This window comes from Bufo gargarizans, chromosome 7 (genome assembly GCF_014858855.1).
Source record: "Bufo gargarizans isolate SCDJY-AF-19 chromosome 7, ASM1485885v1, whole genome shotgun sequence".
NCBI lineage: Eukaryota > Metazoa > Chordata > Amphibia > Anura > Bufonidae > Bufo > Bufo gargarizans.
The window spans coordinates 125,919,590-125,946,140 of record NC_058086.1 but is presented as its reverse complement, the minus strand read 5'-3'; the positions used below and the strand labels follow the sequence as shown (position 1 = coordinate 125,946,140).

Here is a 26,551-nt window from a genome sequence, read left to right as displayed (position 1 = left end):
TTTGGGAGACCTACTCTTAGAAATAGAAGCTGCTAAGTCTAGTGGATATCTGCCAGGTCTCTCATATCTGGATACAGCACGTGGAGTTGAGCCCATAATCGAGAAACTTCCTTACAACTTCCAAGAAAGGTGGGTAGCTCAAGCTTCAAGATACAAGAAAGATCTTCGAGTTGCATTTCCACCGTTCGCCTTCTTCGCTGAATTCATAGAAGACCAAGCTGAAATACGCAATGACCCAAGCTTTGCTTTCCTGAACAAGAGAACGGCAAGCTTCCCAAAGGTAAAGCAGAAATCTCCAGGGCTTTACAAAGAACGTAGAGCAACAGTTTCTGTAAGGAAGACAGAAGTTCCGCCTGAATCTGCAGCTAATCAGGAAGACAACACAAGGAAGAAAGTTGAGGAGTCAGACAAAATATGTCCTATCCACAATAAGCCTCATCCACTAAGAAAATGTCGCAGTTTCAGAAGTAAGACGTTAGAAGAGCGCAAAGCTTATCTTAAAGACAATCGCTTTTGTTTCAGATGCTGCGCTTCAATTCAGCATCTTGCAAAAGACTGTACAAAAACAATACAATGCGCAGAGTGTAACAGTGACAAACACTTGTCAGCACTGCACCGGGGACTACCACCATGGAAACAAGAAGTTCAAGCAACTCAAGAAGATCATGGTGGGGAGCAAGGAGAGAGTACAACGCCAGCAGTAACCTCAAAGTGCACTGAGATCTGTACAGAGCAGGGCCGCTCAAGATCGTGCTCCAAGATATGCTTAATCAAGGTGTATCCAGCAGGTTTTAGAGAAAAAGCAATCAAGATGTACACAGTCATGGATGAACAGAGTAACAGATCTCTGGCAAAAACAGAATTCTTTGACCTCTTCGGTGACAAAGGAAGTCCAACTCCATACACCTTGAAGACTTGTTCTGGAGTTGTAGAGACAATAGGGAGAAGAGCAAATAACTACATCATCGAGTCATTAGATGGAAAGACAAAGGTGACTCTACCTACCCTCATAGAATGCGATGAGATACCAGACGACAGGTCTGAGATACCCACACCTGAAGTTGCTCGTCATCACCCTCATCTGGTGCGAATAGCAGACCAAATACCAGCACTAGATCCAGATGCTGCACTCACCCTTCTACTTGGGAGAGATATTCTCAGATTGCACAAAGTCAGAGAACAGTACAATGGGTCACACAATGCACCATTTGCACAACGCCTTGATCTTGGATGGGTCATCGTTGGAGAAGTATGTCTAGACGGACTGCACAAACCATCAAAGGTAAATGTCTACAGAACACATCTGTTGCAGAATGGTCGTACATCTTGTCTTTGCCCATGTACCAACAGTCTATAAATTAAAGAGAGATTATATAACCTAACACATCATCGGAGTATCCAGAGGTGCATGGAAGACTTAGCCTCAACTGGAAATACAGATGAACTGGGTTGTAAGGTGTTTGAAAGAACACGAGACGACGACAAGCCAGCACCCTCGGTAGAAGATACCCTCTTCCTCGAGATCATGGACAGAGAAGTCTACAGAGACAAGTCAGGCAGCTGGGTAGCCCCTCTACCCTTCCGGTTACCATGCCATCGCCTTCCTGTCAACAAGGTACAAGCAGAGAAACGCTTCAGTTTGTTGCAGCGCACTCTACAAAGAAAGCCAAATATGAAGAAACACTTCCAAGCCTTCATGTTGACAACGAGCAGGCAGAAAGGGCACCATCACTACAAGAAAACCAAGAACACTGGTACTTACCAATATTTGGAGTGTATCTTCCTCAAAAACCAGGTCAGATACGTGTAGTATTTGACTCTAGTGCGAAGCACGAAGGTATCTCACTAAATGACGTCCTTCTCAGCGGACCCGACCTGAACAACACACTCCTTGGAGTACTCATCAGGTTCAGAAAAGATCTTGTAGCAGTAACAGCAGATGTACAACAGATGTTCTACTGTTTCTTCGTTCAAGAAGATCACAGAGACTACTTAAGGTTCCTGTGGTATGCAGACAATGACTTTAACAAAGACATCATAGAGTACAGGATGAAGGTACATGTGTTTGGAAACAGCCCTTCCCCAGCTGTAGCTATCTACAACCTGAAACGAGCAGCACAGCAAGGTGAAAGACATGGTCAAGAAGCCAAACAGTTCGTCATGAAGAACTTCTATGTGGACGATGGACTTGCTTCTTTCTCCAGTAACGAAGAAGCTATTAACGTCCTGAAAAGTACAAAAGAAATGTTGGCAGAATCCAACATAAGATTGAACAAGGTAGCTTCCAACAGCTACAGAGTCATGGAAGCATTTCCAATGGACGACCGTGCTAAAGACCTCAAAGACTTAAATCTAGGAACAGAATCACCACCCTTGCAAAGAAGTCTTGGGCTTAGTTGGGACTTAAAGACTGACAGTTTCACCTTCAGGGTCTCCAGAGAAGAGAAACCATTCACAAAAAGAGGTGTCCTATCTACAGTCAACAGTCTTTATGACCCCCTGGGATTCGTAGCACCCATCATCATGCAAGGCAAAGCTCTTTTGAGACAGATCACTACTGAGCAGGAACAAATTGACTGGGACGTACTTCTTCCTGACGAGAAGCAAATGCAGTGGAAGTTGTGGAAAGACTCATTGTTAGAGCTTGAACAACTCTACATTTCAAGACCGTACGTATTTGTTTCCTTGTCTGCTACAAAGAGGAGAGAATTATGTGTATTCTCTGACGCTTCCACTATGGCTATTGCAGCTGTAACTTACCTCAGGGTAATAGACACTGAGGGACAAAGCCATGTTGGGTTCATCATGGGAAAATCTAAACTAGCTTCCAGACCTGCTCACACTGTCCCACGTCTTGAACTTTGTGCTGCTGTCTTAGCGGTAGAGATGGCAGACATGATTACGACTGAACTGGGCATTGAGATCCATGCAGTGAACTTTTATACGGACAGCAAGATTGTGTTAGGATATATTCACAACGCTTCAAAAAGATTTTACACATACGTGACCAACAGGGTGACACGTATCAGAAAGTCTACAAGTCCAGATCAGTGGCATCACATCAACACGGACAAGAACCCAGCGGATCATGGGACAAGATTGGTGTCAGCCGCTGTACTCAAGCAAACTAACTGGTTCGTAGGTCCATCGTTTCTTGGTAAGCCAGAAATCAAAGAGACTACTCAGGTAGAGACCTTTCAGCTCATAGAACCAGATCAAGACAAAGAGGTAAGACCTCAAGTTGCAGTTTGCAAGACTTTAGTTACCAGAGACAGTCTGGGCGCCCATAGATTTGAAAGGTTTTCCAGTTGGAAGTCGCTGATTCGTGCAATCGGAAAACTTATCTGTCTAGCCAGATACTCCTTCAGAGCTACTAATACTGATCAGCGTAGCAACGACCATCTTGAACAAGCCAAGGTCGCGATCATCAAATGCGTCCAGCAGGAAGTCTTTAAAGAAGAAATTCAAAGCCTGCTGAAAAAGGAAGAGATTTCTCGACACAGTTCGCTCAAGAAGTTGAACCCTACCCTAGACGAAGACGGAGTACTAAGAATTGGAGGTCGTTTGTCGGCAGCGGATATGACTATCCAAGAGAGACATCCCTTCATCATACCTAAGAATCATCACATCTCTCTTCTTCTGGTAAGACACTATCACGAGCAAGTTGCACATCAAGGACGACACTTCACTGAAGGAGCAGTACGGTCAGCAGGATTGTGGATCATAGGAGGCAAGAGACTAGCCTCCAGCGTGATCATCCAATGCGTTACCTGTAAGAAGATTAGAGGGAAACTTGAGATTCAGAAGATGTCAAACTTACCTGCAGACAGACTTGCTTCAGATCCTCCATTCACTCACGTAGGTCTAGACGTTTTTGGACCATGGAACATCTCTTCTCGCAAGACTAGAGGAGGCAGTGCCGAAAGTAAACGTTGGGCTGTTCTGTTCTCTTGCCTGAGTACTAGAGCAGTTCATATTGAAGTGATTGAATCTTTATCCACTTCAAGTTTCATCAATGCCTTGAGAAGATTCTTCTCTATCAGAGGACCAGCGAAATTGATTCGTTCAGACCGCGGCACAAACTTTATTGGGGCCTGCAAGGAGTTGAAAATCATCTCTACAGACTCTGAAACAGGTTCCTATCTTCAAGATCAAGGATGCACTTGGACTTTTAATCCTCCACACGCATTGCATATGGGAGGAGCATGGGAGAGGATGATTGGAGTAGCTCGTCGTATTCTGGATGCCATGCTCCTGAAGGTTGGGTCTACTCGCCTCACTCATGAAGCTTTGACTACACTAATGGCTGAAGTCGTGGCCATTATGAACGCCAGACCTTTGGTTCCAGTGTCTACAGATCCAGAGATGCCATCAGTCTTGACACCCGCAATGCTGCTGACCCAGAAGATGGAACCAGTGACAGCTCCCACTGGAGACTTTGACCTCAAGGACTTGTATATTAAGCAATGGAGACAAGTTCAAAGCCTTGCAGACATTTTCTGGAAGAGGTGGAGACAGGAATACCTGGTGACACTCCAGCCACGCAAGAAATGGCAAGATGACAAACCCAACTTACAAGTTGGAGACATTGTCTTATTAAAAGACACTCAGGCCCACAGGAACGAATGGCCTATTGGACTCATTGTGGGGACTGATCCTAGTGGTGATGCTAGAGTTAGAAAAGTTGAAGTTAGAATTGTTAGACAGGACATTCCCAAGGTGTATGCTATGCCAATTTCTGAAGTAGTTTTACTTCTGTCCAAAGGTTAGTGGCATAACAAAAGGTACGCCAGGTGGGGAGTGTGCTGCCTTTGCAATGTATATTACATGCTTGGCACTCAGTAGTGTCTGTTTCTTTAAGACCCTCCATTTTCTTGAAGCCTAGAGGCGGGTCTTCTCTGTACTGTCTAGGGCTTGCTGGGACATATCCTGTTCATTCCAGCTCTAGCTACTGTAGTGACCAGATCCACAGGACATCTTAAAGCTATTACAGATTGCAAACCTGACGAACACCAAAGCCTGTGAGTAAAGGGGTTTTGCTAGTTCAGCTTGTGTAGAGGGATGTTAGACATTGCAGATAGATAATGTGTGTTTCAGTGTAGTAAGCAAGCACATGTTAGTTAGGCCCTATCTTTTGTATTAGCTATGTATAATGTATGTTGCTTGAATTAGCCATGCTTATATTTTTCTTTTTATGTTTGTTTCACAGTTTTACCATATCATCTCATATCATATCATATGAACACTATTGTACACATTCCTGTTCATTATATCTCAGTAAAGATTGCATCAGTTCAGCAAACCAGCACATCTTTCATTGGGATTCGGTTTATACTTGATGTTAAGCTGTGTACCTAAAGCAACACGCAGTCGAGACATTACACTGACATACCAGAAGTATTAAGCGATTTTACGATCTGCAAGCATTTTTTTTTCTATCGGCGAAATTTTGGCAAAGTATTAATCGCAAAATCACATGCGTTCTGAAGGCATGGCATACAGGAACTGGTTTACACCGACTAGCAAATAGATGGATGCGATAGTTGGAGCGAAGTTCAACGAGGAAGAGGAAGGACTCCTGGTGACTGTACGTCTGAACAATCGCTTTATATGCATAAAGAGTGTTATAAAAAAATCGCCAGTGCGACTTTCTGCGATTTTAATTTTTCTTAAGTGCACCAAACTTCACATTTTATAAGGTCTCACTAGATATTATTGGTTTTTATTCCTGTGACATTACACCCACTATGTTAGTTAACCTGCAGAGTGGCCGAGTGCACGGTGTCATTGGTTTCTAATGCTAACTCGCTATTACGCCATGCGCTTCTTGCCGCCACCACTGTACAGTAATACACTTGTATAGATCATACAAGTGCATCACAGTACAGCGGTGGTGGCCTAGAAGCGTACGTCGTCATAGCAACCAATGACGCCGTGCGCTTGTCCACTCTGCAGGGCGGCAGGACGGGTCTGTACGGTCCGTCGTTTTGAAAAAACACGCCCGTGTGCATGCGGCCTTACTGTTACGGTTAGAAGATGGGATTGTATTATGACTGTATGTGGGTGGGGTCTGAGCTATCAGATACTGTCCAGCTAAGCAGAGATGTACCTGTCTAGTGAAGTGACGGTACGGTATGGGGTGTACAGCTGGTTCGTCTCCCCGGGATGCACCCTGGGTAACTGTAAATGAACCATCAAATACTGGCGGTGCATGCGGCCTAAATCTAATATTTCCACCTCAAAGCATTAAATACTTTTTTTCCGTTTACTTGACTACATTTTTTCCCATACTATTATTGGTAAAAATTGGGATTATATGCTTGCACTTTTCTCTTAGAAGATCGTGCGGCAGTTGGCCTATAAAATGTGGAGCAAAATGGGTCGCACACACCACCGTCTGGCCATTTAAAAAAAAATGGGCAGACATGAATAGAAGGCAGCCCTGTTTCATTAAAAGAATCCTTGATGAAAAATGCCCAGGTACATACGTAAATAACTTTTGGATGTTTTGCCACCACTGTAATGTATACAGTGCTAAGCAAAAGTATTCACCCCCTTGACTTTGTTATTTTTTTGTTGTCTAACCCCCTGGAATTAACATGGATTGTTTGAGGATTTCCATCATGTAATTTGTAGAACATGCCCACAACTTTGACCTTCTTTTAAATTGGTTAATTGTAAAGCAAACAACTAATAGGACAAAATAACAGAAAATGTCAATGTGCATAACTATTCACCCCCCTAAAGTCAATACTTTGTAGAGCCACCTTTTGCGGCAATCACAGCTCCAAGTCGCTTTGAATAAGTCTCTATGAGCAGTTGCCACATCTTACCACAGGCGTTTTTGCCCATTTCTCCTTTCAATACTGATTTTGCTCCTTCAAATTTGACGGTTTGCGCTTGTGAACAGCAATCTTTAAGTCTGACCACAAGTTTTCTATTGGATTGAGATCTGGGCTTTCACTAGGCCATTCCAACACATTTATATGTTTCCCTTTAAACCACTCAAGTGTTGCTTCAGCAGTGTGTTTGGGGTCATTGTCCTGCTGGAAGGTGAACCTCCGTCCTAGCCTCAAATCACACACAGAGTGGGACTGGTTTTGCTCAAGAATATCCCTGTCCATCTTTCCCTCAACTCTGACCAGTTTCCCAGTCCCGGCTGCAGAAAAACATCCCCACAGCAAGATGCTGCCACCACCATGTTTCATTGTGGGGATGATGTTCTTTGGGTGATGTGTTGTTGGCTTTGTGCCAGACAAGTGACAGATTGAACCATCACTGTGTCTGCAGTAGAAGCCTGAGGCCTAGCCTCCTTCCTACAGTCTTTGGACACAGGACTATGGAGACCCCCACTCCTGACCTATTTGGTTGAGAGTGAACTATAAACCATTAATTTTTGGTTAAGTTTATAGACCATGTTTTTCGTATTCCCCATTAAAGTAGCATGGTGTGAATCCATAAACGCAATAAGGGTTAACTGTGGTCAGAGACTCCAAATGAATGTGTAGTTTTATTTGTCCATTTGTCCTATTGTGTTAGTGATGGGATTAAGAAGTAGCCGACTCTGGTGTAGAGAATTATATATACACTGAGGAGATAATCCCATCCCATGGGTCTCCTCTCGCCGTATTGTTCCATCAAGACACCGTGGAGGGGATGTCTTTTTTCATACTGTTAATTTTGGATTGAGTTATGCATCATAAACCTGGCAGCCACTGCAATTATATATAGATCCCTCCATATTGGAATATTTTTTATATCAAATGTTCTTAAGATTTTGGAGTTGTTCATCTAAAATCTGAACATTTTGTGATCACAGACGTTCCTATTCCCTCCAATCGGAAAAGGCGACCGGTGGAGGTTGTGGAGGTAGAGGAGGAAGAGGAGGTGGACCCTCCCAGCCTATTGAGCCACCACCACCAGATGTGGGAGAAGTGAAGGAGGTGGAAAGTGCTGTACCCTCCAGCACCACCCCATCTCAGGACTCGGAGGAAGAGGAAATGATCACCAGCCCCCGGCAGGAGGGTAAATATGTGCACACAGCAATATGATTATGTATCCATAACATGTACATAAACATTAAAAGGGCCGACAATGAGGTGACAACATACACTCTAGTAATACAAAAAAAGAACACTGGCCAATAACTCTTTAATCTACTTTAAAACCATTGATTTAACAAATAAATAATATTAAACTCAATTGAATTATCATTAACTAACAAACAAAATAAAATTATAATGTACTGAAATAAAACTAACTAATATACCAAATAATGATCATAAAGATCACTAACTAACGTATTGAGATTTAAATCGTCAATGTGTATAAAGACTTTAAATAAAAATAAAAAAAGGTAAACAATAGACAAACAGACATACTGTATTTTGTACCGCCTTCTACATATCGACTATCTATATAAAAATATCATAGGATATTACCCCTCCGATGAACAATTTAAATGTAAAAATTAAATAAAAAATTAAACAAAAATATGAATTTATTCAACCTAACATCACTAAAAGTGCAACCAAGCTAGCTAAAGAGGCATATGCCCCCCAAAATAGTAACAATCGGTCAGTGCATTCTGCTAAAAATGAGACCCAACCGTTAGACAATTGCCACATAAAATTGATAATTTGGCTCTCAAAATATGGAGACAGTAAAACATGATCTGTTTTTGGTTCAACAATGCTTTTATTGTGTAAAAGACAATTTACTATAAAATAAGGAAAAAAACAACCAGCTGTCTAAAAAAATTTACAACTGTTAAAAAAGGCAATTTTATGGACAGCTTTTCTCACAAAAAGGTGTAATAGCAAACGATCATAAAGTCATATGCACCACAAATTAAAGGTTTAATAAGTTGCAAATAATGTTCATTTTTATTTTTTTTCAAACAGGAATGAAGACATTGAAGGCCAAATTGGCCAAACTGGAAAGGGCGCATCTCCAGGATATGCGGGCCGTTCATGAGCGCTTGAAGGGCATGGAGGAGAGGCAACGCAAGGCCATGAAGGAGGTCCATGAGATTATCATGCTTTTGGAGAAATTGCCTTAATTAAAAAAGTATTTTTCTACTAAGTTATATAAATCGTTTGTACAGTTATAATGTGTATTGTGTTTTTTGTAATATTGCTTGGTTTTACTGTAATAGCTCGGCCTAAATCAGCCAGAACTGACAGCAGCCGGTAACTACATGTCAAATACATATAGGGTCCATTCACACGTCTGTTAAATGTGTCAGCAGAAGTAAGTTTCAGCCATTACAGGCCTCAAAAATTAGCTGACAGGTGTTCCCCTGACAGCAAATAACTTTGTATTCTGTTGCTGGTGGTACATTAGGCATTCACAGGATACATAAGTAAGCGTCAGCCATTACATGCCTAAAAAATTAGCCGACAGATGTTCCCCTAGCAGCAAATAACTTTGTATTCTGTTGCTGGTGGTACATTAAGCATTCACAGGATACATAAGTAAGTGTCGGCCATTGCAGGCCTAAAAAATTAGCCGACAGGCGTTTCCCTAACAGCAAATAACTTTGTATTCTGTTGCTGGCGGTAAATTAGGCATTCACAGGATACAGAAGTAAGCGTCAGCCATTACAGACCTCAAAAATTAGCTGACAGGCGTTCCCCTGACAGCAAATAACTTTGTATTCTGTTGCTGGTGGTACATTAGGCATTCACAGGATACAGAAGTAAGTGTCGGCCATTACAGGCCTCAAAAATTAGGCATTCAACGTACATAAAATAATTTTATGACGGTGTATTTACCGAAGACAGGGACGATAAATTGTTATGGGTGGTGGCGGATATGGGCTGTCATGAGAAATTTTAAACAAACATGGTCTACTGTTCACATGTGTTGGATTCCTCCGAGATCGATGCCTCATTCATTTTTAGAAATGTGAGGTAGTCAACACTGTCGTGAGCTAGGCGAGTCGCTTATCGGTCACGATCCCCCCAGCTGCACTGAACGTCCTTTCGGACAGGACACTTGATGAGGGGCAAGCCAACAGTTCCATTGCAAATTGTGCAAGTTCTGGCCAGAGGTCAAGCCTGCCCACCCAGTAGTCCAGGGGTTCATCACTTCTCAGAGCGTCCAAATCGCCCTTAAACCAATATAGTCAGACACCTACTGGTCTAGGCATACCCTGAGGCTGGATCCGAAGGACAGCTGTTGATGGGTAGGCTGAAAGAATGTTCTCATATCAGAAGTGACCAACACATTTTCAAACCGCCCTCTTCTTGCAGTCGCTGTTTTATTGGTACCCACAACTGTTTCTCTGTGAGTGGAAACTTCTCTGCCAGCGCCCAAAAAAGCAGAATGCAGCATTTCTCTAAGCAAGGCCTGGAAGTGATGCATTCTGACAACCCTCTGTGATGGTGGTAACATTTCTGCCATTTTTTATTTGTAACGAGGGTCTAAATACGTTGCCACCCAGTACTGGTCCTTGCCCTTAATGCTTTTTATACGGGGGTCCCTCTTAAAAGACTGGAGCATGAAGGCCTCTATTTGCACTAAACTGAAAGCGTTGTAGTGGCCTGGCTCCTGCTCATCATCCAGGATAATGTCGTCCTCGTTCTCCTCCCCCCATCCACGGACAACACAAGGGATTCCAGAAAGGTTTAAAGCATGCTCTTCTTGATCCTCCTCCTCCCCAACACCATCCTCTGACTCCTCTTTAGATTCCTGTTGTTGACTTGTCTCAAATGGAGTAGCCTCCCCTGGGAATTTATCAAGCATTGCTACTTCCTCATCTTCCTGCTCCTGCTCCTCGACAGCTTGATCAATGACAACGCAATGCACACTCCGGAAAGAAGGTAAAAGGTACGATGTCACTGATGGTGCCCTGGCTACGACTTACCAGTTTGGTGATCTCTTCAAATGGCCGCAGAAGTCTGCATGCGTCTCGCATGAGCAGCCACTGGCGCGGGGGAAAAAAAACAAGCTCCCCAGAACCTGTCCTGCCTCAGAGTTCGTACAGGTAGACATTAACTGCACGTTTCTGCTGGAGCAGCCTTTCGAGCATTAGTGTTAATCACGAATATTCAAATTTTGAATTTTTATCGCAAATATAGGTACTTCGAAAATTCGCGAATATTTTGAATATAGTTATATATATTCGTAATTTCGAATATAAATTTTTTTTTTTTTTTTAATCAGTACACATGATCCCTCCCTGCTTCTAGCTTGTGGGCCAATAAGAAGGCTGCAATATACAGTTGCTATAATAGTAGTGTTTGCGAATTTTGCTCTATATTCGTTTTTTTGAATATTCGCTACTTTGCTATATATTCTTGTTTTAGAATATTACGAATATTCGAAAAAACGAAGTTATAGCAATATAGTGAATATTCGAAAAAAAAAAAAACTAATATAGAGCAATTTAGCTTATATAGTGCTAAATTCTTCTTTGTATAATAGTTGTAATTTTTTTCTCATCTGAAGCTCAGATTGGAAAAAAATTACAACTATAAAAAAAAAGATTATAGCACTATATTAGCTAAATTGCTCTTTATTTGTTTTTTTCGAATATTCGCTATATTGCTATATATTCTTGTTTTAGAATATTACGAATATTCAAAAAAACTAAGTTATAGCAATATAGCGAATATTCAAAAAAAATCGAATATAGAGCAATTTAGCTAATATAGAGCTATAATCTTCTTTGTCTAATAGTTGTAAGTTGAAAAATTTGCAATACAAAATTTGAATACAAAAATTCTTCTGAAATGGACCGAGATTTTTCCGGCCTGCTGCAAGCCGTCCTGGACCCCGGGGAATTTGACAACGAATCTCTGCACAACCAAGTCCCGGACGTGTGCCATGCACGGCACGTGTGTAATTTTACCCTGTTTCAGCGCACTCAGCAGATTGGCACCGTTGTCGCACACCACATTACATACTGTCAAATTGAGCGGTGTTAGCCACTGATCTGCCTGTGAACGCAAAGCTGAAAGGAGTGCAGGACCGGTGTGGCTCTTGGCTTCCAGGCACAACAAACGCAGCACAGCATGGCAACGTCTAACCTGGCAGGTCGAATAGGTTCTGGGGATCTTGGTTGACGCAGCGGAAGAGACGGTAGCAGCGGAAAAGGAGGAGTCAGCCGAGGAGCAGTTTTTCCAGACAAAAACAAGTTTCCAGACATAACAACAGAGCTAAAACCAGAAATTCAAAAAGGTCAGGCTGTCTGGGTTTGGTGGTAAACAATGTCTGGCTTTTTCCCTCCAAAACATGGTCTTCTTTAAATTCTAAAGCAACCGTGGAAAATTACCAGCTTCCCATTCAGGGCCAATTCTAGCTTTTCTGCTGCCTGAGGTGAAAAATGAAATGGCACCCCCCCCCCCCTCCCCCGTCCCTCAATGATTTGTGGCCAGGGGCAGGGGGGCACCTAGCCTTTCTGCTGCCTGAGGTAAAAATGAGAACATCACCCTACTGTATGTACTCAGCCCCCAGCCATATGTGAGCAGCCCCCAGTCACAATTCAGCTTCAGATCATAAAATAAAAAACACACTTACCTCTACTTCTCCTGGACGCCGCCGCTCCTCACATTGCAATCCTCTTCCTCCTGCTGTCGGCTGTGCTGTGAACTGGTGCGCACAGCGTGAGGTCACAGAGCGCCATCACGCTATGTGCAGCCTTCACAGCCGATAGCCAAGGACCAGGAAGCAGCGAGTACATAGCCTTCACCCCTTCCTGGTCCTCTGGTACAAATGAGCACTCATTAGTATTCACCCCACAAAATAAGTGCATCTTGTGGGGTGAAAAATACGGTACTTTTATATATTTAAAATTAATACACCCCAAAATTGGTTGTATCAGACAGCACTTTCAACGCAATAACAGATGTTGGAATTACTGTTTAAAGCAATCTAAAATCTGTATTAATAGATCACTTTTAGTCACCACAATTAGTGCAATTAGGTGTAATAGATTAGCTCCTATTACCTAGACTTTTCCACTGTCCTATTGGTCCCTGCTCTTTCCCTACAGTGTGGATAAAGCCTTTATATCCTTTTCCTACACTATGAATAATCTTTCCCTGAACTGCTTAATCTTTTATTTTATTTTTTATTTTTTAATTAATGTCCTTCCTAAACACTGTTCTGCTGATTGGCTGTCGGCATGGCATTGTGGGTGCTCCCTCGTTCCCGGGCTTCTTACTTTCACTGTAACATGTGCAGCAGCCATTTTAGAAAAAATTTGATTCGTTACCACAAAGCGTGAGGAAATTCGACTTTGGGACAAATTCCACTTCATTAACTTCGATTCGCTCATCTCTACTCACTACCAAGGCAAAATGGAGGAATGTTTTCCGCTCGCAGAAAGGAAGGACAAATTCCGTTACTACCAGGAAGGCTTGCCGCAGCTTACAGCGAGCAGACACCTGCTGCTAGGGTGGCTAGACGTCCGGTTTTAGGCCAGACATTCTGGCTTTCAGACTCCCTGTCTTCCGTCCAGTGCAGGGCCTGGACGGATGCAGGAATGTCATCCTTTTTAGTAGCTCATGCTCAGACAGAAGCATTGCGCTGAGTGTGAGCTACAACTACAAACTGACTGACTGAGGCTTCTGAGAAGAGAATCACCTTGGGATGCCCCCAGCTCACCTTTCTGTGTGAAAGTTCTCTCCCCCTCTTTTTTTCGGCTGGTGATGGGGCGTGGGTTCATGGAACAGGCGTGGCATGGCTTCACAGTGCCAGGTACATGGTTTAGCAGTTTGGGGGCATGGCCAGCGAGGTCCAGCTTTCCAATGGCCTCCATACCTGCCGCCAGCATGTCTGAAAGGGAGGCCCATCTCCGATCTCCCCCTCCCCCCCCAAAGCCACCCTTTTCCCGCCTCCACAAGCAGCAGAAGCCACAGCAGAAGCTGCCATTTCAGCCTCATCAACATGATGGAACATTTTTTACAATGTGCCACGCTAGGCTGAGGCCAGTCAGCAAGCCGACAGCTCTCGCCTCAACGCCCATTCCCATGAATAGACTACGTCTTGCTGGCGGTGCTCCATCTTGCCACTGTTACTATCTGCCATCATTTTATGTACAGCTGCTCCTTCAGCCTGCATTATGCCACTTATGCCACTTTTCAACCATAACGTTCAGTATGACTTCTGCTGCTGCATTGTGGCACCACCGCCATTATTGCGATCTGCCGACCATGATCTTCTGTAAGGCTGCTGCTGCCTCCATCATGCTGCTGCCTGCCTGCCAACTAGGTTTGCACCTGGTATCGAAGTCTTGATACTTTTTTGGTATTAGTGTTTTTCTGATACTAAGAGGGAAAACAAACCAGGCTGGTGTAGTGAGCTGCATTTATATTTATATAAGGAGATATATAATGCGACGCGTGGTTGCTTAAATGTGTGACTTAAGATTAAGTGACTTTAGATTCAGGGACTTCAGTGGGGGACTGCAATTAGCCAGTTTCTTAGTACTACATTATATTGCATTTTTTGCCTTTGTGGTGTAATCCCCATTTAGTATGTGTTGCACAATTGACAATGCAGTCCAGTGCAAATCTTGCATGATGTATGCAGTCAGGGAACAGCCGTTCAAGGGTGTATAAGATGTGAGCAAATTACCCGTTTGGAATCGCAAATCGAGTCTCTAAATGGGCAAGTTGCAACACTGAGAGGCATTGACAATTTGCAAAAGAGTTTGCTTCTCACCGAGCAAGCACTCTTTGGGGTGGATGAGGGGGAGGGTGACAGAGAGGAGGCTGAGGAAAGTGAGGTAGCTAGCTGGGTAACAGTTAGAAAGCGGAGTAGAGGGAAGAGTGCCAGGGAGGCTAGCCCTATCTGACACACCCCAACAAGTTTGCATGTTTTGCAGATGAGGGGGATGTCAGTCCAGGGACGGCACTGCCGCAGCCAGACACTTCCTCTGCCAGTCAGGGGAATGTCAGCTCCGGTAAGCAGGGGACCAGGAGAGCAGGGCAGGCCAGACAAGTGCTGGTAGTAGGAGGCTCAATTATTAGGGGAACAGATAGGAAAATCTGTCAGAAAGACCGTGATCGCCGAACAGTGTGCTGTCTTCCTGGAGCTAGAGTTCGACACATCGCGGATCGGGTTGACAGATTACTGGGAGGGGCTGGAGAAGATCCAGCGGTCATGGTCCATATCGGAACCAATGACAAAGTTAGGGTGGTAGGTGGAGAGTCCTTAAAAATGATTTCAGGGATTTAGGTCAAAAGCTTAGGGCAAGGACCTCAAAGGTAGTATTTTCCGAAATACTACCTGTACCCCAGGCCACACAAGAAAGGCAGCGGGAGATTAGGGAGATTAACAAGTAGCTCAAGAACTGGTGTAGGAAGGAGGGGTTTGGGTTCCTGGAGAACTGGGCCGACTTCTCTATCGGCTACAGGCTCTATCGTAGGGACGGGCTGCACCTCAATGGGGAAGGGGCAGCTGTGTTGGGGAAGAAGATGGCTAGAAGGTTGGAGGAGTGTTTAAACTAGGGACTTGGGGGGAGGGTAATTATGTTTTAGGAGGGGAAGATAGTACAGATAGAGACCGGGGGCAAGGTAGTGGGACTGGCGGAGGAATGGAAGGAGGGACTAGAACAGTTCAGAAGGAAAGGTGTAGGGTAAAAATATACATAAACCTCTCAAATGTATGTATACTAATGCCAGAAGCCTGACTAAGAAAACTGGTGAACTGGAATTAGTGATGTGTGAGGAGGACTATGAAATAGTGGGAATAACTGAGACATGGCTGGATGATAGCTATGACTGCGCAGTTAATGTACAGGGAGGGGTCTGCCTTTATGTAAAGTCCTGTCTAAAGCCCACACTCTGTGAAGATATAAGTGAGGGGCATGAACATGTGGAGTCACTGGGGTAGAGATACATGGAGCTAAAACAATAATAAATTGCTAATAGGCGTTTACTATAAACCACCTAATATACCAGAGTCCACAGAAAATCTACTACTAAATGAGATAGACAAGGCGGCAAATCAAATGAGGTGGTTATTATGGGGGACTTCAACTACCCAGATATAGACTGGGAAACTGAAACTTGTATATCTCATAAAGGAAACAGGTTCTTGGCAATAACCAAAGACAATTACCTCTCCCAACTGGTTCAGGACCCGACTAGAGGGACGGCCATACTCGACTTAGTATTAACCAATAGACCTGACAGAACAACAGACGTGCAGTTTGGGGGACACCTGGGAAATAGTGACCATAAAGTAATAACCTTCCAATTATCATTCAAAAGAGCGTTTCTACAGGGAGGAACAAAAATACCAATCTTCAAAAAAGCTAAATTTAGCCAACTAAGAGAGGCCATAGGCCTAACTAAATGGGATAAAGTCCTCACAAATAAAAATACAGCCACAAAATGGATATCTTTAAAAGCATCCTAAAATCTCATTGTGAGAGGTACATACCGTATGGGAATAAAAGGTTAAGGAACAAAAAGAAACCAATGTGGATAAACAGAACTGTAAAGAAAACAATAAATGACAAAAAGAAAGCATATAAAACACTAAAGCAGGAGGGTAGCACGGAAGCACTGAAAAACTATAAGGAAAAAAATAGAACATGTAAAAAACAAATAAAAGCGGCCAAACTAGAGACTGAGAGATTAATTGCCAAAGAGAGTAAAACTAACCCTAAAGTGTTCTTCAATTATATAAATGTTAAAAAGTATAAATCTGAAGGTGTCGGCTCTTTAAAGAGTAATGAGGGGGGAGTCGCAGAGAGCGACGAGGAGAAAGCAAAGCTGTTAAATATTTTTTTCTCCAATGTATTCACTGAGGAAAATAAACTGTCAGATAACATGCCGAATGTTGAAATAAATTCCCCATTAAAAGTGTCCTGTCTGACCCAGGAAGAAGTACAACAGCGACTTAAAAAGATTAAAATAGACAAATCGCCAGGGGACCGGATGGCATACACCCCCGTATCCTGAGGGAATTAAGTAATGTCATAGTCAGTCCCTTATTTCTGATATTTGCAGATTCTATACTGACAGGGAATGTCCCACAGGATTGGCGCATGGCAAATGTGCTGCCAATATTCAAAAAGGGTCCAAAAACAGAGCCTGGAAACTATAGGCCGGTAAGTTTAACAGCTGTTGTGGGTAAACAGTTTGAAGGTTTTCTGAGAGATGCTATCTTAGAGCATCTTAACGAAAATAAGCAAATAACACCATATTAGCATGGCTTCGTGAGGGATCGGTCATGTTAAACTAATTTAATCAGTTTCTATGAGGAGGTAAGTTCTAGGCTTGAGAGCGGCGAATCAATGGATGTCGTGTATCTGGACTTCTTCAAAGCATTTGACACTGTACCACATAAAAGGTTAGTATATAAAATGAGAATGCTCGGACTGGGAGAAAACATCTGTAAGTGGGTAAGTAACTGGCTCAATGATAGAAAACAGAGGGTGGTTATTAACGGTACATACTCAGATTGGGTCACTATCACTAGTGGAGTACCTCAGGGGTCAGTATATTCATTAATGATCTTGTAGAAGGCTTGCACAGTAAAATATCAATTTTCGCAGATGACACTAAACTGTGTAAAGTAATTAACATTGAAGAGGACAGTATACTACTACAGAGTGATCTGGATAGATTGGAGGCTTGGGCAGATAAGTGGCAGATGAGGTTTAAAACTGACAAATGTAAAGTTATGCACATGGGAAGGAATAATGCAAGTCACCCGTACATACTAAATGGTAAAACACTCGGTAACACTGACATGGAAAAGGATCTAGGAATTTTATTAAACAGCAAACTAAGCTGCAAAAACCAGTGTCAGGCAGCTGCTGCCAAGGCCAATAAGATAATGTGTTGCATCAAAAGGGGCATAGATGCCCGTGATGAGAACATAGTCCTACTACTTTACAAATCATTAGTCAGACCACACATGGAGTACTGTGTACAGTTCTGGGCTCCAGTGAACAAGGCAGACATAGCAGAGCTGGAGAGGGTCCAGAGGAGGGCAACTAAAGTAATAACTGGAATGGGGCAACTACAGTACCCTGAAAGATTATCAAAATTAGGGTTATTCACTTTAGAAAAAAGACGACTGAGGGGAGATCTAATTACTATGTATAAATATATCAGGGGTCAGTACAGAGATCTATCCCATCATCTGTTTATCCCCAGGACGGTGACTGTGACGAGGGGACATCCTCTGTGTCTGGAGGAAAGAAGGTTTGTACACAAACATAGAAGAGGATTCTTTACGGTAAGAGCAGTGAGACTATGGAACTCTCTGCCTGAGGAGGTTGTGATAGGGAGTACAATAAAGGAATTCAAGAGGGGCCTGGATGTATTTCTGGAGTGTAATAATATTACAGGATATAGCTACTAGAGAGGGATTGTTGATCCAGGGAGTTATTCTGATTGCCTGATTGGAGTCGGGAAGGAATTTGTTATTCCCCTAAAGTGAGGGAAATTGGCTTCTACCTCACAGTTTTTTTTCCTTCCTCTGGATCAACTTGCAGGATGACAGGCCGAACTGGATGGACAAATGTCTTTTTTCGGCCTTATGTTATGTACTATGTTACTATTGCGCAGCTTAGTATCAGCTAATATCAGAGAACTATCACGACCGGCGTCAACTATCACGACATACGTGACGCAAAGGGAGGGAAAAGGAAGGCCCTGTCCAAGGGAGAGGGAAAGATGGTGACCCCTAACTCACCTTGAGGCTGGCACCTGAGTGCCCTGGCGCCGATCACGTGCCTAAACCCTGGCTTTCCCTAAGATGAGCCCTAAGTAGTGAATAGGGCGGTGGGAACACTAGTCCGCACCACTAACTCTAAAGGGAAACACCAGGGAGAGGACAGACAATACTGACAAAACATATAGTCCCAGGTGGGCGACAACAAACAACCAACAGGGATCCGGATGGTAATGCTCTGGTACGACAACCAGAAATAACAGCAACTCAGCTCCAGTGGGTCAGTATAGAAGTCCAGGTAGGAAGCTCTATATCTGGCAACCAGAGAAGTGGGAGAGGGGAATATAAAGAGGCTGGGAGTGTCAGACAAGAAACAGCTGAGGAGAAGAAGCTACAGGTCCCTGAGTGAGACAAAAAGGATTGCAAGGCAAACACAGAAAGCTACCTTTAAGTAACAGCGCGATCTTTAGACATAGAGCACGCAGCCACCCACTGCGACTTCCTGACCCCGGATATAACAGAGTCAGATGTGGCTCTTGACACCCTCGTGACAAGAACATGGCATTCACACATTGCGTCCGCACAGTGGAGAAGGAGGGAGAGAGTCCCTCCCGCCTCACTGTGATGTGGCCAGCTACTGCCACCAATGAAAAAGCCCAAGGGCCCGATTGGGGGACTGTCAGGGAGGGAGGAATAGGGCAGAATAGGAAGGCATGGGAGAGAGAAACTCTGGAAGCTGAAATGTTAAAGGACCTTTGATGATGTCGTCTTCATGTTACCAAAAACATACAATTGTTACTGATCACATTGCAATGACATCTTAAAAGGTTATTTAAAGGGGTTTTGCAGTTTTTTTTAAACTGATGATCTATCCTCTGGATAGATCATCAGCATCTGATCGGCAGGGATCCGACACCCGGGACCCCTTCCAATCAGATGTTTGAGAAGGCAGTGGCGCTGGCAGTAGCGCCACGTCCTTCTTGTTGTTTACTGTAGGCTCCGTGACATCATGACTAGTATCAATGGCCTGGGTGGGGCTAAGCTCTGATCACTTGAATGGAGCTTAGCCGCGCCCAGGCCAGTGATACTAGTCGTGACGTTACTGGGCCTGCGGTTAACAGTGAGAAGGCCGTCCCAGGTGTCGGACCCCCGCTGATCAGATGCTAATGATCTATCCAGAGAATAGATTATCAGTTTTAACTTGAAGCAAGATCTTCCTGGATGCTGATAAGGTAAAGGACCTTTGCTGATGTCATAGGCATATGACCAATAACATCCAATTGTTACTGATCACATGGCAATCAAAGGCCCTTTAACTTTTCATAATCCAAGAAGATCTTGCTGCAGGAGGTATGTGGTTTATTGAGTGTCTTGTATTATTGTGAGGCACGTTGTTTTATGACATTAGTTCCTCCATGTGACTCAGATTAAAAGCAAGGGACCCCATCATGTCCTCATATAATGGTCCTCATATAACACGGGTGTCACTTACTATTAATATGAGGCACATGGAGGTTTAAATTTAATAACACCATGTGCATCCCATTAACCCTTTAGTGCATAATGCCATACCTGTACGGCATTATGCGTAGGGAATTGTATGGAGCAGGCTGTATTATACAGCCACAATGTCGAGGAACAGTGATCACGCCGAAACCAGCAATTAATCCCTCAGATGCAGCTATTGGAGACACTATACTGTGGGCTTTATAGGGGTGTCTTATAGACCGGTCTTACCTAATTTCTACTGGGAGCACTATGTGGCATTATTACTACTGAGTGTACTGAAGGGCCATTACTATTATTATTGGACACAATATAGAGGACAATGCTAGTAATTGGGACACTCTTAAGGAGTATTATTGATATTGGACATACTACAATAGGGGACATTATTATTATTATTATTATTAACCACTTCAGCACCCCTAGCTTAAACACCCTTAATGACCAGACCACTTTTTACATAGAAACATAGAATGTGTCGGCAGATAAGAACCATTTGGCCCATTTAGTCTGCCCAATATATCTGAATCCTATGAATAGTCCCTGGCCCTATCTTATATGAAGGATAGCCTTATGCCTATCCCATGCATGCTTAAACTCCTTCACTGTATTTGCAGCTACCACTTCTGCAGGAAGGCTATTCCATGCATCCACTACTCTCTCAGTAAAGTAATACTTCCTTATATTACTTTTAAACTTTTGCCCCTCTAATTTAAAACTGTGTCCTCTTGTGGTAGTTTTTCTTCTTTTAAATATGCTCTCCTCCTTTACCGAGTTGATTCCCTTTATGTATTTAAAAGTTTCTATCATATCCCCTCTGTCTCTTCTTTCTTCCAAGCTATACATATTAAGGTCCTTTAACCTTTCCTGGTAAGTTTTATCCTGCAATCCATGTACTAGTTTAGTAGCTCTTCTCTGAACTCTCTCTAGAGTATCTATATCCTTCTGGAGATATGGCCTCCAGTACTGCGCACAATACTCCAAGTGAGGTCTCACCAGTGTTCTGTACAGCGGCATAAGCACTTCACTCTTTCTACTGCTTATACTTCTCCCTATACATCCAAGCATTCTGCTGGCATTTCGTGCTGCTCTATTACATTGTCTTCCCACCTTTAAGTCTTCTGAAATAATTACTCCTAAATCCCTTTCCTCAGATACTGAGGTCAGGACTGTGTCAAATATAGTGTTGAGCACGAATATTCGAATATCGAATTTTTTTCGCGAATATCGGCACTTCGCTAATTCGCGAATATTTCGAATATAGTGATATAAATTCGATATTTCGAATATTCGTTTTTTTTTTTTTTTTTTTTTTTTTTTTATTGTTATATTTTTTTCTTTCCCACTTCCCTAAAGTTGTTCTTACCTGTCCTTTTGGATTCCTGGCTTCCTGGCTGCTCCAGTCAGTGCCCGTTGCCGCTTCTGCCGACTTCCATGCTCATGGAGCGTCCCCATCACCATGGGAACATCTCCATATACTAGAATGTACTGTCGGATTTGAGAATTACGTTGAAATCGCAATTCGATTTTTTCAAGTTATAAAATTCGAATTTCGATTTTAACTTAGCACTGCTATATGCCATATTAGGCTAACTAATATGGCATATAGCAGTGCTAAGTTAAAATCGAAATTCGATTATTATAACTTGAAAAAATCGAATTGCGATTTCAACGTAATTCTCAAATCCGACAGTACATTCTAGTATATGGAGTCGTTCCCATGGTGATGGGGACGCTCCATAACTAAGCATGGAATATGGCTTCAATGGCTTGGTAGAATTAGCGAATTGACGAATATATTCGTTATATTCCACAAAACGAATATAACGAATGTATTCGTCATATTCCACAAAACAAAGATAACGAATGTATTCGTCATATATCACAAAACGAAGATAACGAAGTATTCTGCATCTTCATTTTAGCTACCTATTCATCAATTTCGCTAATTCTAGCAATGATATAGGAAAGTTGACTATAGAGACAGCTAAGTTTAATTCGCTATGCGATTATATGACTGCTTTTTTTTATAAATAGTATAATTATAATAATTATCAGGTATTATAATTATTCTATTTATTTAAAAAAAAAGCAGTAATATAATCGCATAGCGAATTAAACTTAGTTGTCTCGATAGTCAACTTTCCTATATCATTGCTAGAATTAGCGAAGTTGATGAATAGGTAGCTAAAACGAAGATGCAGAATACTTCGTTATCTTCGTTTTGTGGAATATGACGAATACATTCGTTATATTCGTTTTGTGGAATATAACGAATATATTCGTCAATTCGCTAATTCTACCAAGCCATTGAAGCCAACCATATAGTAAACCAGGTCCAAGTTGGAATCGCAATTCGATTATGTCAAGTTATAAAATTCGAATTTCGATTTTAACTTAGCACTGCTATATGCCATATTAGGCTAACTAATATGGCATATAGCAGTGCTAACTTAAAAATCGAAATTCGATTATTATAACTTGAAAAAATCGAATTGCGATTTCAACGTAATTCTCAAATCCGACAGTACATTCTAGTATATGGAGATGTTCCCATGGTGATGGGGACGCTCCATGAGCATGGAAGTCGGCAGAAGCGGCAACGGGCACTGACTGGACAGCTAAGTTTAATTCGCTATGCGATTATATTACTGCTTTTTTTTAAATAAATAGAATAATTATAATACCTGATAATTATTATAATTATACTATTTATAAAAAAAAGCAGTAATATAATCGCATAGCGAATTATACTTAGCTGTCTCTATAGTCAACTTTCCTATATCATTGCTAGAATTAGCGAAATTGATGAATATGTAGCTAAAATGAAGATGCAGAATACTTCGTTATCTTCGTTTTGTGATATATGACGAATACATTCGTTATCTTCGTTTTGTGGAATATGACGAATACATTCGTTATATTCGTTTTGTGGAATATAACGAATATATTCGTCAATTCGCTAATTCTACCAAGCCATTGAAGCCATATTCCATGCTTATGGAGCGTCCCCATCACCATGGGAACGACTCCATATACTAGAATGTACTGTCGGATTTGAGAATTACGTTGAAATCGCAATTCGATTTTTTCAAGTTATAATAATCGAATTTCGATTTTAACTTAGCACTGCTATATGCCATATTAGGCTAACTAATATGGCATATAGCAGTGCTAAGTTAAAATCGAAATTCGAATTTTATAACTTGAAAAAATCGAATTGCAATTTCAATAGGAGAGTAGCCTTTAAGTTAAAATCGAAATTCGATTATTTAAATCGCATATTAATCGCGATAACAAGAATAATGACGAATATTCGATTTCGACGAATATAAAACGAATATTCTATCGAATATTCGCGAATTTCGTCGAAATCGAATATGGCACCTGCCGCTCATCACTAGTCAAATATTCTATATTCTGCCCTTGGGTTTTTTTACGCCCCAGGTGCATTATCTTGCACTTATCCACATTAAATTTCAGTTGCCAGAGTTCTGACCATTCTTCTAGTTTTCCTAAATCCTTTTCCATTTGGCGTTTCCCTCCAGGAACATCAACCCTGTTACATATCTTTGTGTCATCAGCAAAAAGACAAACCTTACCATCGAGGCCTTTTGCAATATCACTTATGAAGATATTAAACAAAATTGGTCCCAGTACAGATCCCTGTGGAACCCCACTGGTAACATGACCTTGTTTTGAATGTTCTCCATTGACTACAACCCTCTGTTGTCTGTCACTCAGCCACTGCCTAATCCACTCAACAATATGGGAGTCCATGCTCAATGACTGCAGTTTATTGATAAGTCTTCTGTGTGGGATAGTGTCAAAAGCCTTACTAAAATCTAGATATGCGATGTCTACTGCACCTCCACCGTCTATTATTTTAGTCACCCAGTCAAAAAAATCTATAAGATTTGTTTGACATGATCTCCCTGAAGTAAACCCATGTTGTTTTTCATCTTGCAATCCATGGGATTTTAGATGTTCCACAATCCTATCCTTTAATAGGGTTTCCATTAATTTGCCTACTATTGATGTCAGACTCACTGGTCTATAGTTGCTCGATTCCTCCCTACTACCTTTCTTGTGAATGGGCACGACATTTGCCAATTTCCAATCTTCCAGGACGACTCCTGTTACTAATGATTGGTTAAATAAATCTGTTAACGGTTTTGCCAGCTCACCACTAAGCTCTTTTAATAATTTTGGGTGTATCTCATCAGGCCCCTGTGACTTATTTGTCTTCACTTTACAATTCTGCACTACACTACTTTTACCGTTTATTGCTCGGTCATGCAACTTACCACCCAAATAAATTTTACCTCCTTTTCTTCTCACTAATAGAGCTTTCATTTGGTGGTATTTCATTGCTGCTGACATTTTTACTTTTTTTCGAAATTTAACAAATTTTTTGCAAAAAATGACATTTTTCACATTCAGTTGTAAAATTCTTTAAAAAAAACGACATCTATATATAAATTTTTCGCAAAATTTATTGTTCTACATGTCTTTGATAAAAAAAAATGTTTGGGTAAAAAAAAAATGGTTTGGGTAAAAGTTATAGCGTTTACAAACTATGGAACAAAAATGTGAATTTCCGCTTTTTGAAGCAGCTCTGACTTTCTGAGCACCTGTCATGTTTCCTGAGGTTCTACAATGCCCAGACAGTAGAAAAACCCCACAAATGACCCCATTTCGGAAAGTAGACACCCTAAGGTATTCGCTGATGGGCATAGTGAGTTCGTAGAACTTTTTATTTTTTGTCACAAGTTAGCGGAAAATTATGATTTTTTTTTCTTACAAAGTCTCATATTCCACTAACTTGTGACAAAAAATAAAAACTTCTATGAACTCACTATGCCCATCATGAAATACCTTGGGGTGTCTTCTTTCCAAAATGGGGTCACTTGTGGGGTAGTTATACTACCCTGACATTTTAGGGGCCCTAAAGCGTGAGAAGAAGTCTGGGAGCCAAATGTCTAAAAATGCCCTCCTAAAAGGAATTTGGGCCCCTTTCCGCATCTAGACTGCAAAAAAGTGTCATACATGTGGTATCGCCGTACTCAGGAGATGTAGGGCAATGTGTTTTGGGGTGTCTTTTTACATATACCCATACTGGGTGAGAGAAATATCTCGGCAAAAGACAACTTTTCCCATTTTTTTATACAAAGTTGGCATTTGACCAAGATATTTATCTCACCCAGCATGGGTATATGTAAAATGACACCCCAAAACACATTCCCCAACTTCTCCTGAGTACGACGATACCACATGTGTGACACTCTTTTGCAGCCTAGATGCGCAAAGGGGCCCAAATTACTTTTAGGAGGGCATTTTTAGACATTTGGATCCCAGACTTCTTCTCACGCTTTAGGGCCCCTAAAAATCCAGGGCAGTATAAATACCCGACATGTGACCCCATTTTGGAAAGAAGACACACAAGTTAGCGGAAATTGATTTTGTTTAGTTTTTTCTCACAAAGTCTCACTTTCCGCTAACTTGGGACAAAAATTTCAATCTTTCATGGACTCAATATGCCCCTCAAGGAATACCTTGGGGTGTCTTATTTCCGAAATGGGGTCACATGTGGGGTATTTATACTGCCCTGCCATTTTAGGGGCCCTAAAGCGTGAGAAGAAGTCTGGAATATAAATGTCAAAAAAATGTTACGCATTTGGATTCCGTGAGGGGTATGGTGAGTTCATGTGAGATTTTATTTTTTGACACAAGTTAGTGGAATATGAGACTTTGTAACAAAAAACAAAAAACAAAAAAAAATTAAAATCAATTTTTGCTAACTTGTGCCCAAAAAATGTCTGAATGGAGCCTTACAGGGGGGTGATCAGGGAGTCTTTATGGAGTGATCACCACCCTGTCATTGATCACCCCCCTGTAAGGCTCCATTCAGACGTCCGTATGTGTTTTGCGGATCCGATCCATGTATCCTTGGATCCGTAAAAATCATACGGACGTCTGAATGGAGCCTGACAGGGGAGTGATCAATGACAGGGGGGTGATCAGGGAGTCTATATGGGTGATCACCCCCCTGTCATTGATCACCCCCCTGTAAGGCTCCATTCAGACGTCCGTATGTGTTTTGCGGATCCGATCCATGTATCCGTGGATCCGTAAAAATCATAATGACGTCTGAATGGAGCCTTACAGGGGGGTGATCAATGACAGGGGGGTGATCAATGACAGGGGGGTGATCAGGGAGTCTATATGGGTGATCACCCCCCTGTCATTGATCACCCCCCTGTAAGGCTCCATTCAGACGTCCGTATGTGTTTTGCAGATCCGATCCATAGATGCGTGGATCCGTAAAACACATACGGACGTCTGAATGGAGCCTTACAGGGGGGGTGATCATCCCATATAGACTCCCTGATCACCCCCC

At 42.1% G+C, this 26,551-nt stretch overlaps 1 protein-coding gene across 5 annotated transcripts; it reads left to right on the top strand.

Annotated features, from left to right (window-relative positions):
* Positions 1-3,560: 3,560 nt before the first annotated feature.
* LOC122943122 (MAP7 domain-containing protein 2-like) lies at positions 3,561-9,109 on the top strand. 5 transcript variants are annotated; one of them, XM_044300589.1, is made up of 4 exons: positions 3,561-5,021; positions 6,338-6,480; positions 7,820-8,025; positions 8,904-9,109. In XM_044300589.1, the coding sequence occupies exons 2-4, from the start codon at positions 6,473-6,475 to the stop codon at positions 9,059-9,061; spliced, it is 372 nt and encodes a 123-aa protein (XP_044156524.1). In that variant the 5' UTR covers positions 3,561-5,021; positions 6,338-6,472; the 3' UTR covers positions 9,062-9,109. The 5 variants fall into 4 exon arrangements, 1 of the variants encoding a protein (XP_044156524.1); XR_006390827.1 differs by lacking the exon at positions 6,338-6,480; XR_006390829.1 differs by lacking the exons at positions 3,561-5,021; positions 6,338-6,480 and adding an exon at positions 5,466-5,587.
* The last annotated feature ends 17,442 nt before the right edge of the window (positions 9,110-26,551 follow it).

Bases quoted from the DNA above. Each gene is read 5' to 3' on its own strand.
- LOC122943122 (XM_044300589.1), top strand. The intron at 8,026-8,903 runs GTAAATATGTGC...TTTTTCAAACAG, and splicing joins CACCAGCCCCCGGCAGGAGG to GAATGAAGACATTGAAGGCC.